Source organism: Emydura macquarii, unplaced genomic scaffold (assembly GCF_026122565.2).
Source record: "Emydura macquarii macquarii isolate MOO-44397 ecotype Brisbane River unplaced genomic scaffold, CSIRO-AGI_Emac_v2 contig_376, whole genome shotgun sequence".
Classification (NCBI taxonomy): Eukaryota; Metazoa; Chordata; order Testudines; family Chelidae; genus Emydura; species Emydura macquarii.
This window is the reverse complement of record NW_027130513.1, coordinates 1-11,511: the sequence shown is the minus strand read 5'-3', so window position 1 is coordinate 11,511 and position 11,511 is coordinate 1. Positions and strand designations below refer to the sequence as shown.

General features: G+C 56.5%; 1 protein-coding gene and 1 pseudogene across 1 annotated transcript; both read left to right on the top strand.

Annotated features, from left to right (window-relative positions):
- The first annotated feature begins 2,289 nt into the window (after nt 1–2,289).
- Nucleotides 2,290–6,001, top strand: LOC137144348 (HLA class II histocompatibility antigen, DP beta 1 chain-like). The gene is made up of 6 exons (XM_067534581.1): nt 2,290–2,762; nt 2,908–3,183; nt 3,366–3,635; nt 3,727–4,014; nt 4,385–4,489; nt 5,796–6,001. Exons 1-6 carry the CDS (start codon nt 2,693–2,695, stop codon nt 5,921–5,923), a joined length of 1,137 nt encoding a protein of 378 aa, XP_067390682.1. The 5' UTR covers nt 2,290–2,692; the 3' UTR covers nt 5,924–6,001.
- Nucleotides 6,002–9,608: 3,607 nt separating this feature from the next.
- Nucleotides 9,609–11,405, top strand: LOC137144343 (DLA class II histocompatibility antigen, DR-1 beta chain-like; annotated as a pseudogene).
- The last annotated feature ends 106 nt before the right edge of the window (nt 11,406–11,511 follow it).

Sequence of the window (11,511 nt, the reverse complement as noted above, 5' to 3'; positions counted from 1 at the left end):
AGATGGTGGGGGGGGTCAGCCACGATGGTGATGTTTCCTCCAGTAGCCTCCGTCTGTTCTTCTTTCTCTTCTTTAGCTTTTTCTCACAAAATCTCTTTCTTGAAGGACCCCAAAAGGGCAGTGACGGGTGGAATGACCCAGCCCCTTATATTGTTGTCCGCCAATTCCGCCTAAATTCCGATGCACTAATTTTGGCTCATGAACTTCCAGCTCCACGTCATCTGGCTTTAACAAGCCTGATTTGAGCACAGTCCATGGATTATATCGAAGTGTACTTTTTGGTTTAGACCAATCCAGTATCTGTGTCTGGTTTCCTTGCACCTTTCCCACCAACATTTGTTATTCTAGGTTATCAGGACGTTTCACTCACTTCTTACAATCAAACTCACAATTAGGTCAATTTGTCGGCCTCGTTAGCACAACACAATCCCTCTCTGTTATGAACCAGTTCCACCTAGGATCAGACATTTGTTCGTAACATCCCAGTTACAGTAACCGAAAACGTATGTCAGTTTAAGCATTGAAAGGAAAAGGGGCGGGGGAAGTTCTTGGTTCTATTTGAAGGGGGTAATTCCTTCTCCTCAATTTGGGATTTACAAATCTTAATTGGATCAAATATGACAAAAAATGACAGTTAAACTTTTCAGATGCTCACGCAGCTTTCGAACTCACAACTCGCTTCCTTTGTAGCTAAAGCGAAACTGAAAACACTGCTGTGAGAAGTTGTCAGATGTTTGAGAACAAGCCAGATCTTATCACTGCCTGGGCTGTATGGCCAGAATCAACAAAGATGGAAAACATCCTCTTCCCCCTCTCTACCATTCACACAGTTAAAGCTGGACATTTCTACAAAGCCTGACAAGTGTGTGCATTTGTGGTTAAGCTTGATCATCTGGAGAAAGGGTTTAGCCCCACTGGCATTGTTACTGAAGTGTTTTCCTACTTTGAAAAGGAAGCAACAAAATGATGTTCTTTCTGAGCCACTTCTGCTTTCATGAACCACTTGCAACACCCATAAATGGTAAAACATCACAGGGGTTTTTCGTCTCTGACAGATCCTGCCCATCTCTTTTACTGCCAACATTGATGAACAGAATTGGCCACTGTGTCCACCTGGCCCAGCGTGGGATCTAACCTGCGACCCTCGCACCGCGCTGCCCTACATGCAGAGAACAACAACCAAAATCATCGCACACGCTCACAAAGAGTCGGGTGTTGCAACAGCCCTTGGTGCTGTTGAGTTGAAATTAAATTGACAGTCAGTGCAGTCACAGGCCTGAATTCAGCTGGTATTCTACTAACGAGAGGGGGAAACGTCAGATTTAGGGACGTAACCTGCAACGATGTAAAACAATCTCATACTGTCGCTGTCGTGGTTATTCAGTGGCTGAGGCGGATCAGAGAGAACTTAACGTGTAAGACACGGCAAAGCCGGCAAGAGATGATGCCGCCTGCTCCCCCAACAAGGGAAATACAGATTTTCACAAACAGCCGGTCCAAGGCTTGCCAACCACCTGTCCTCATTTACCACCCCCAGCCCCAGCCCCAGCCCCTCTAGCTATACCTGTGCCCCCCACCCACACCCTCCACCCCCAGCTAATAGGGTGACTGATAGCAAATGTGACATATCAGGACAGGATAGGGGGCGATAGGCACCTATATCAGAAAAAGCCCCGAGTATCAGGAGGGTCCCTATTAAATCGGGACATCAGGTCACCCTGCACTGTCAGCACAGAGCCAGGACATCAGGCCTGTGGTTTGAGGGCCAAACACCTGGCCCGTGCTCTGCCTTTACGAGCCACATGGAGAGCTGCTGAATTAGCAGGGGGCCAACCCTGAAGTGCAAAAACCAGGGACTGTTTCCTTAGCACCCCCGCCCCGCAACGGTGAGCAGGGCCAGGCGTGGACAGGGCCTGCGCAAGGATAGCAGACAGAGCCGTGCTGGACTCGCTCACGAGTGCATCTTTGCCTTCCCAAACCCAGCGCCTGAGTGATGCCCCAGCTTGTTTCCCTCCGCAGCACTGAAGGGCCGGGGAGTGGAGAGATGCACCCGTGAGAACTGGCCCCTGCTGTTGGAATACGGGATAAAGGTGCCCTGAACTGACTGAATATGGGACAGGCAATTGTCTAATTCAATAAGGGCCGTCCCTGGTAACACAGGGTGGTTGACAGGCCCAGCCAGTGCTGAGAACACCAAAGCTTCCAGGCCGGAAGCCCTGAGAAGCCGGAACAGCTCCAGCAGCATTTCTAACACAACAACAATCCAGCGTCCAAGACTGAAGGTCACGACCCACTAAGTCCCATGTCTCTGGAAAGCCCTGGCCGACTGTAACAACGGCTGGGGAGTCGGAGCGGCTCAGGATTGCTCTGCTGTGCTCAGAGAAAAACCTCCCCGTAAAGGAAACGTGTTATAACAGAGATAAGTTGGTGCCAGCAGCAGGAGGGTTTGATCTTTGTTGCATTGCTGGAGAATGAGGCTCCCTGTGGTGCAGCGAGCTGGGTGGGGACATGACAGTTGATTTGTCTGTACCGACGTTTGTTCTGCTTGTGGGGTTCGGTTTCTCCTTTTCGTGTTTCCTGTCAGAGCAGCAGACAGCTCAGCACAGGGAAGGGCGGCCGTGCTCCCTCCAACTAACTGCGGCCTGGCCCCAGACCCTGCCCCTAAAGCGGCCGTCCCGTCCCGTCCAGGGCGATGGTTCCTTGGACCAAACCTGTCTCGGTCTCCTTCTGGCTCCTGTCTCTCTGCTCCGTCACCATGGCTGGTAAGTGACCCCTGGTCTCCCGGATTCCTGGATCCCATTCCCCATCCCAGCATCTTCCCCCAGAGTTGGGCGCTGTGGGGCCCCCTCGGGTTGCTGTCCCGGATGCCTGGGTCCCATTCACATCCCATCTCTCTCCTTCCTGCAGAGGTTCACCGCCTCTCCTTTCTCCAGCTCATCTCCCCCTGGGAGGCCCCCAACCTGCCCAAGCATTTGAGCGTACACCGGATGAACGACCTGGTGTTCTCAGCCTACGACAGCGGCACCGGCAGGATGACTCCCCGCAACGGCTACATCCCAGCCGACCAGGACAGCCACCAGTTCTGGAGAGCACGCAGCACTCGGTGCCTGGCCTGGGAGTCCTGGGTGCAGGCCAAGTACCAGGGCCTGGTGTGGCAGATGAACGCCAGCTACCCAAGGGCAGGTGAGTCCCTTATGCCCAGCTCAGGGGATGGACGAGGCGGGCAGCATAAAGGAGGTGGGAGGAAGCTGGGGCTGGGCAGGGGACACTGGAGGGCAGTGATTTCCCTGATACCTAGAGCTCAGAGTGGGGGATGGGGGATAGGGAGTGGGGAATGGTGGCTCACGCAGCCCCTCTGCCCCCAGAGCCCTACTACCTGCAGATCCAGAAGAGCTGTGAGCTGGATAACGCTACTGGAGTTGTCCAAGCCACCACCCGATATTCCCTCAATGGGGAGGACGTGCTGCTGTACCGGGCCGACCAGAACCGCTGGTTCTCGGTGCACCCGGATGCCTGGCGCGTGGCCGAGCGCTGGAACCGCCAAGGGGACACATTCGCTGCGATGGGCTTCCTAACACACCAGGAATGCAGGTTCTGGATCGAGAAGGCCACGCCGTTCACGGCTCAGAAGACAGGTAACAGCTCGGCCGGTGCCCCTCACTCCCGACCCGCAGCCCTGCTGTCCCAGTCCCTGTGATTCACGACCCCTTCTCGCCCTCCCCGCAGCCCAGCCCGCAGCACATGTCGCCCTCGTCCCAGGGACCCAGGACCGGCCGCCCCGCCTCGTCTGCCACGTGACGGGCTTCTACCCCCGCGACATCGAGGTGACCTGGGAGCGGGGGGGCCGGGGGGCCCAGGGGGAGCAGGTGACCAGCGGGATCCGGCCCAACGTGGACCCCACCTTCCAGGTCCGGGTGTCCATCGATCTGGGGCAGGAGGGGGTCGGCCCCACGGAGCACGTGTGTGTGGTGAGACACAGCAGCCTGGGGGACGCTTCCCTGAGGGTGTCCTGGGGTGAGTACTGGGGGCAGGGTGGGGGGATCAGTGGGGTGACCACTACTGAGGGGGGGAGATGGGCACAAGGGGTGGGGGGAAGAGGGAGGTGGGAAATGCAGAGGGGGAGTTTGGGGGGCACCAGGGGCTGGGTAGACAGAGAGGCTCTGGGGGGAGGTGGAGAGAGGGTTTGGGGGGCTCAGGGGAGGGGAGACAGAAAAGGGGGTGTCCAGCTTCAGAGCAGACAGACGGGTGGCAGGGGGGCAGCCAGACCGGGGGAAGGAAGGATTCTAGGCCAGGCCTATCGAGACAGGGGGCAGGACTCATGGGAGGGGAGGGGCACAGGGGCTTTGTGGGGCCCATGGCTCAGTCTGTCTCGGGGCATTTCCAGATGCCAAGGCCACAGGTTGGGCGGGTCTCCTGGCGATTCAGGCTGTCGCCCTCCTCGCTGCGCTGGGAGCCGTGGCCCTGGGCTGCAACCTGTGGAGGAAGAAAAGTGAGTGATGCCCCCACACAGCGCCCTAGTGCCCTTCCTGTCCCCCCACACCTGCCCCCCACACATCGCCCCCTATCAGCCCTCCTGCACCCCATACCTGACCCCCGCACAGCGCCTCCTAGTGCCCGTCCTGCCTCCCACACCTGCCCCCTTGCAGTGCAGCGCCCCCTAGTGTCCCCCCTGAGCCTTCCCACCGTCACGTGAGATCCCAGGGGCTGCGTGCTGAGCCCCATCTGGATATAGGGTCGTGGCTGGGGTCCCCAATGTTGCCTCCACACACCCTGGCTGCAGGGGGTCAGGAGTGAGCCCCAGGAAGCTGGTCTCCAGTTGAGACAATTCCTGCTATTGTGGGGATCTTTCCTTGCTTGTACACTACCCCGGTAGAGTTGGTTAACAAAAGGATCTGAGTCCCTGCTCCCGCTCCCTTTACCCAGAGGCCCCACTTGACCTCGAGGGCTCCTCTCCCACTCCCCTGTGTGGCGGGGTGCCCGTAACCCCGACAAGGCCGGGCCCAGGATTTCTGGGGATCAACCCCCAATCTTGCCGTGGTCCCTTAGGGTAGGGGCTAGGGTGTCCCCACTCCGGGTACTAACTCTGCGCTGGGCTCTTCCCTGAAACACTGATCAGTGCACACAATACAAAGCAACACAATTTATTACACAAACAGCAATCAAATTAATTAAAAAATAAGAAAAGAGTAAAAAGGTTAAAAGGAAACATCCCAGCACTGCCCCTGGCCTGGGGCACCACAAACAGTGTCTCTGCGGTTCACAGTCTGTGTCACACGTCGCAGGCCCACTGTCCAGGCCCTGGCTATGCTGCAGGAATGCAGAGTCAGCCCCCTGCTCTGCCAGTAGCCGCACACTCCCAGAGTCCCCTTCGCTCTGCCCAGCTGCTCACCGCACCCAGCTCCAGAGGGCTCCTGCCCCAGCTCGCTCTGCTCCATGCAGCTGTGCTTCAATTTCTGGGATGCCCTCTGCTCTGCTGCCGTAGGTCGGGTCAGCTGGCTCCATTCAGTTTTCTGTGCTCCGCTCTGGCTGCTTTGTCCTTAGCTCTGGTCAGTTCTGCCCCTGCACCCCCAGCAGGCAGCTCCAGCTCACAGGGAGGGCTGGGCTCCCCCACCTCCTGGCTCTCTCATTAACCTGCCCGCCCTGTCACTCATGCTGACATGAGTTGGCCTCTCTCCACTGGCCCTGGGGGCTGTGTCCACTCCAGGGTCCTGCTTCCTCCAGAGATGCCGACCAAAAAGACCTACTAAGTTTCAGTAAGGGGCTAATAGACCCCTTACATTTGGCTTCCGCTGCAGGTGGCCAGAAGGGGCCGTATTGCCCGGCGCAGACACAGCCAGGGACCCTCGACTCTGCATCACACACAACTGAGCTGGCAGGAGGCGCCTCGTCCATGGCAGCTTTTTGCCCGAATGCCACTGAGTGACCAGACGTGGAGCCGGCTGTGCCACGACTAGCGACCTGGACTGGAGCCACATGGACCATCTCTGGCAAAGGGAAGGTGCTGCAGTCCCCCGAGCTACCTCCTATCACCGTCCCTACGGAAGATATTGAGTAGGAGCAGGGAGATGGGGACACCTTGGATACGGCCTTCGTTGGACCACGAGAGGACACTGTGCCCAGCTCCGGTTTCCACACCTCCAGCACGACGTCGGCAAATTGGAAAGAGGTACAGGAATGATCTGAGATCTGGAGACCCTGCCTGGCTGGGGGAGCTCAACGGAGATCGATCACCTGAGGCTATAGTGTGGACACAAAGGGCTGGAATGGTCACCAGTCATAGCCCCACCACAGCTCTGTCCAGGTGACCCCATCTCCCTGTTCCTACGCGATATCCCCCATCCAGTTTATACACCTAGGGATGGCGTCTGCCCACCCAGGTCCAGTCTGACCCTGGGAGTCGTTGTGTGAATTTAGATGGACTCGATGAGACAAAGGTGTTAACACAACCCAGCCACTGTCCAACATTAAACAGTGTTTGAAAGGGCCAGGGTTTGGCACACAGGGACTTCAGCCTTCTCGCAGCATGGCAAACACACCCTTAAACACCCTGTGAACAGTGCATTACAGATAAAGAAAAGAAGGAAAAACAACGACCGCCTCTGAAATATACAGTGTTGGTGGGGCTTTCATTACCCCACGATCTCGTGTTCCCTTTCCCTTCAGCTGGAGAACGTTTTCAGAAGGAAAAACCCCTTTGTCTGATGGACTCTTGGACACTATCAAAGATGGCACTAACCCCCCTTCTGGGGAAAAGGGAAGTTAGCTGAGATATGCTGGAGCTGTTGTTGTCAGACCCCATTTCATCCCAGGTCGTGTTTGGGATTCAGCTGGAGCTGGGTGGGGTGGTGATTTAACCTGCCTCCTGCTCTCTGGCCTGGTCTGATCTCAGGGCATTTCACAGGATCAGGATGGTGAAGGCCCAGGGACCCAGGAGACGGTGGGGGGGGTCAGCCACGATGGTGATGTTTCCTCCAGTAGCCTCCGTCTGTTCTTCTTTCTCTTCTTTAGTTTTTCTCACAAAAATTTTCTTGAAGGATCTTTATGGGCAGCACGGGTGAATGACTCAGTTCTTATATTGTTGTCCTACTAATTCCGCCTAAATCTGGCGACCAATTTTGGTTTCATGAACTTCCAGCTCCACGTTATCTACTTTAAACAAGCCTGATTCGGCACCATCCATGGATTATATCGAAGTGGCCTTTTTGGTTTAGACCAATCCAGTATCTGTGTCTGGTTTCCTTGCACCTTTCCCACCAACTTTTGTTATTATAGGTTATCAGGAGGTTTCACTCACTTCTTACAATCAAACTCACAATTAGGTAAATTTGTCGGCCTTGTTAGCACAACACAATCCCTCTCTGTTATAGACCAGTTCCACCTAGGATCAGACATTTGTTCATAACATCCCAGTTACAGTAACCAAAAACTTATTTCAGTTTAAGCATTGAAAGGAAAGGGGGCAGGGGAAGTACTTGGTTCTATCTGAAGGGGTAATCCTTCTCCTCAATTTGGGATTTACAAATCTTAATTTGATCAAATATGACAAAAAATGACAGTTAAACTTTTCAGATGCTCACGCAGCTTTCGAACTCACAACTCGCTTCCTTTGTAGCTAAAGCGAAACTGAAAATGCTGCTGTGAGATGTTGTCAGATGTTTGAGAACAAGCCAGATCTTATCACTGCCTGGGCTGTATGGCCAGAATCAACAAAGATGGAAAACATCTTCTTCCCCCTCTCTACCATTCACACAGTTAAAGCTGGACATTTCTACAAAGCCTGACAAGTGTGTGCATTTGTGGTTAAGCTTGATCATCTGGAGAAGGGTTTAGCCCCACTGGCATTGTTACTGGAAGTGTTTTCCTACTTTTTAAAAGGAAGCAACAAAACGATGTTCTTTCTGAGCCACTTCTGCTTTCATGAACCACTTGCAACACCCATAAATGGTAAAACATCACATGGGTTTTTCGTCTCTGACAGATCCTGCCCATCTCTTTTACTGCCAACATTGATGAACAGAATTGGCCACTGTGTCCACCTGGCCCAGCGTGGGGGATCTAACCTGCGACCCTCGCACCGCGCTCCCTACATGCAGAGAACAACAACCAAAATCATCGCACACGCTCACAAAGAGTCGGGTGTTGCAACAACCCTTGGTGCTGTTGAGTTGAAATTAAATTGACAGTCAGTGCAGTCACAGGCCTGAATTCAGCTGGTATTCCACTACTAGCAGGGGGAAATGTCCGATTTAGGGCAGCCAATGACACCTGCAACGATGTAAAACAATCTCATACTGTCGCTGTACATTGGTTATTCAGTGGCTGAGGCGGATCCAGAGAACCCAACGTGTAAGACACGGCAAAGCCGGCAAGAGATGATGCCGCCTGCTCCCCAACAAGGGAAATACAGATTTTCACAAACAGCCGGTCCAAGGCTTGCCAACCACCTGTCCTCATTTACCACTGGCCCCAGCCCCAGCCCCTCTAGCTATACCTGTGCCCCCCACCCACACACCCTCCACCCCCAGCTAATAGGGTGACTGATAGCAAATGTGACATATCAGGACAGGATAGGGGGCGATAGGCACCTATATCAGAAAAAGCCCCGAGTATCAGGAGGGTCCCTATTAAATCGGGACATCAGGTCACCCTGCACTGTCAGCACAGAGCCAGGACATCAGGCCTGTGGTTTGAGGGCTGAACACCTGGCCCGTGCTCTGCCTTTACGAGCCACATGGAGAGCTGCTGAATTAGCAGGGGGCCAACCCTGAAGTGCAAAAACCAGGGACTGTTTCCTAGCACCCCCGCCCCGCAACGGTGAGCAGGGCCAGGCGTGGACAGGGCCTGCGCAAGGATAGCAGACAGAGCCGTGCTGGACTCGCTCACGAGTGCATCTTTGCCTTCCCAAACCCAGCGCCTGAGTGATGCCCCAGCTTGTTTCCCTCCGCAGCACTGAAGGGCCGGGGAGTGGAGAGATGCACCCGTGAGAACTGGCCCCTGCTGTTGGAATACGGGATAAAGGTGCCCTGAACTGACTGAATATGGGACAGGCAATTGTCTAATTCAATAAGGGCTGTCCCTGGTAACACAGGGTGGTTGATAGGCCCAGCCAGTGCTGAGAACACCAAAGCTTCCAGGCCGGAAGCCCTGAGAAGCTGGAACAGCTCCAGCAGCATTTCTAACACAACAACAATCCAGCGTCCAAGATGGAAGGTCACGACCCACTAAATCCCATGTCTCTGGAAAGCCCTGGCCGACTGTAACAACGGCTGGGGAGTCGGAGCGGCTCAGGATTGCTCTGCTGTGCTCAGAGAAAAACCTCCCCGTAAAGGAAACGTGTGTTATACCAGAGATAAGTTGGTGCCAGCAGCAGGAGGGTTTGATCTTTGTTGCATTGCTGGGGAATGAGGCTCCCTGTGATGCAGCGAGCTGGGTGGGGACATGACAGTTGATTTGTCTGTACCGACGTTTGTTCCTCTTGTGGGGTTCGGTTTCTCCTTTTTGTGTTTCCTGTCAGAGCAGCAGACAGTTCAGCACAGGTAGGGGCGGCCGTGCTCCCTCCAACTCTCTGCGGCCTGGCCCCAGACCCTGCCCCGTAGAGCGGCCGTCCCATCCCGTCCAGGGCGATGGTTCCTTGGACCAAACCTGTCTCGGTCTCCTTCTGGCTCCTGCCTCTCTGCTCCGTCACCATGGCTGGTAAGTGACCCCTGGTCTCCCGGATGCCTGGGTCCCATTCCCCATCCCAGCATCTTCCCCCAGAGTTGGGCGCTGTGGGGCCCCCTCGGGTTGCTGTCCCAGATGCCTGGGTCCCATTCACATCCCATCTCTCTCCTTCCTGCAGAGGTTCACCGCCTCTCCTTTCTCCAGCTCATCTCCCCCTGGGAGGCCCCAACCTGCCCAAGCATTTGAGCGTACACCGGATGAACGACCTGGTGTTCTCAGCCTACGACAGCGGCACCGGCAGGATGACTCCCCGCAACGGCTGCATCCCAGCCGACCAGGACAGCCACCAGTTCTGGAGAGCACGCAGCACTCGGTGCCTGGCCTGGGAGTCCTGGGTGCAGGCCAAGTACCAGGGCCTGGTGTGGCAGATGAACGCCAGCTACCCAAGGGCAGGTGAGTCCCTTATGCCCAACTCAGGGGATGGACGAGGCGGGCAGCATAAAGGAGGTGGGAGGAAGCTGGGCTGGGCAGGGGACACTGGAGGGCAGTGATTTCCCTGATACCTAGAGCTCAGAGTGGGGGATGGGAATAGGAGTGGGGGATGGTGGCTCACGCAGCCCCTCTGCCCCCAGAGCCCTACTACCTGCAGATCCAGAAGAGCTGTGAGCTGGATAACGCTACTGGAGTTGTCCAAGCCACCACCCGATATTCCCTCAATGGGGAGGACGTGCTGCTGTACCGGGCCACCCAGAACCGCTGGTTCTCGGTGCACCCGGATGCCTGGCGTGGCCGAGCGCTGGAGACCGCCAAGGGGACACCTTCGCTGCGATGGGCTTCCTAACACCCAGGAATGCAGGTTCTGGATCGAGAAGGCCACGCCGTTCACAGCTCAGAAGACAGGTAACAGCTCGGCCGGTGCCCCTCACTCCCGACCCGCAGCCCTGCTGTCCCAGTCCCTGTGATTCACGACCCCTTCTCGCCCTCCCCGCAGCCTGGCCCGCAGCACGCGTGGCCCTCATCCCAGGGACCGAGGACCGGCCGTCCCGCCTCGTCTGCCACGTGACGGGCTTCTACCCCGCGACATCGAGGTGACCTGGGAGCGGAAGGGCCAGAGGGGCCCAAGGGGGGCAGGTGACCAGCGGGATCCCGGCCCAACGTGGACCCCACCTTCCAGGTCCAGGTGTCCATCGATCTGGGGCAGGGAGAGGTCGGCCCCACGGAGCACGTGTGTGTGGTGAGACACAGCAGCCTGGGGGACGCTTCCCTGAGGGGTGTCCTGGGGTGAGTACTGGGGGCAGGGGGGGGGATCAGTGGGGTGACCACTACTGAGGGGGAGATGGGCACAAGGGGTGGGGGGAAGAGGGAGGTGGGAAATGCAGAGGAGTTTAGGGGGCACAGGGGCTGGGTAGACAAAGAAGGCTCTGGGGGGTGGAGAGAGAGGGTTTGGGGGGCTCAGGGGGAGGAGACAGAAAAGGGGGTGTCCAGCTTCAGAGCAGACAGACGGGTGGCAGGGGGCAGCCAGACCGGGGAAGGAAGGATTCTAGGCCAGGCCTATCGAGACAGGGGGCAGGACTCATGGGAGGGGAGGGGCACAGGGGCTTTGTGGGGCCCATGGCTCAGTCTGTCTCGGGACATTTCCAGATGCCAAGGCCACAGGTTGGGCGGGTCTCCTGGCGATTCAGGCTGTCGCCCTCCTCGCTGCGCTGGGAGCGTGGCCCTGGGCTGCAACCTGTGGAGGAAGAAAAGTGAGTGATGCCCCCACACAGCGCCCTAGTGCCCTTCCTGTCCCCCCACACACACCCCCACACATACGCCCCTCATCAGCCCTCCTGCACCCCATACCTGACCCCC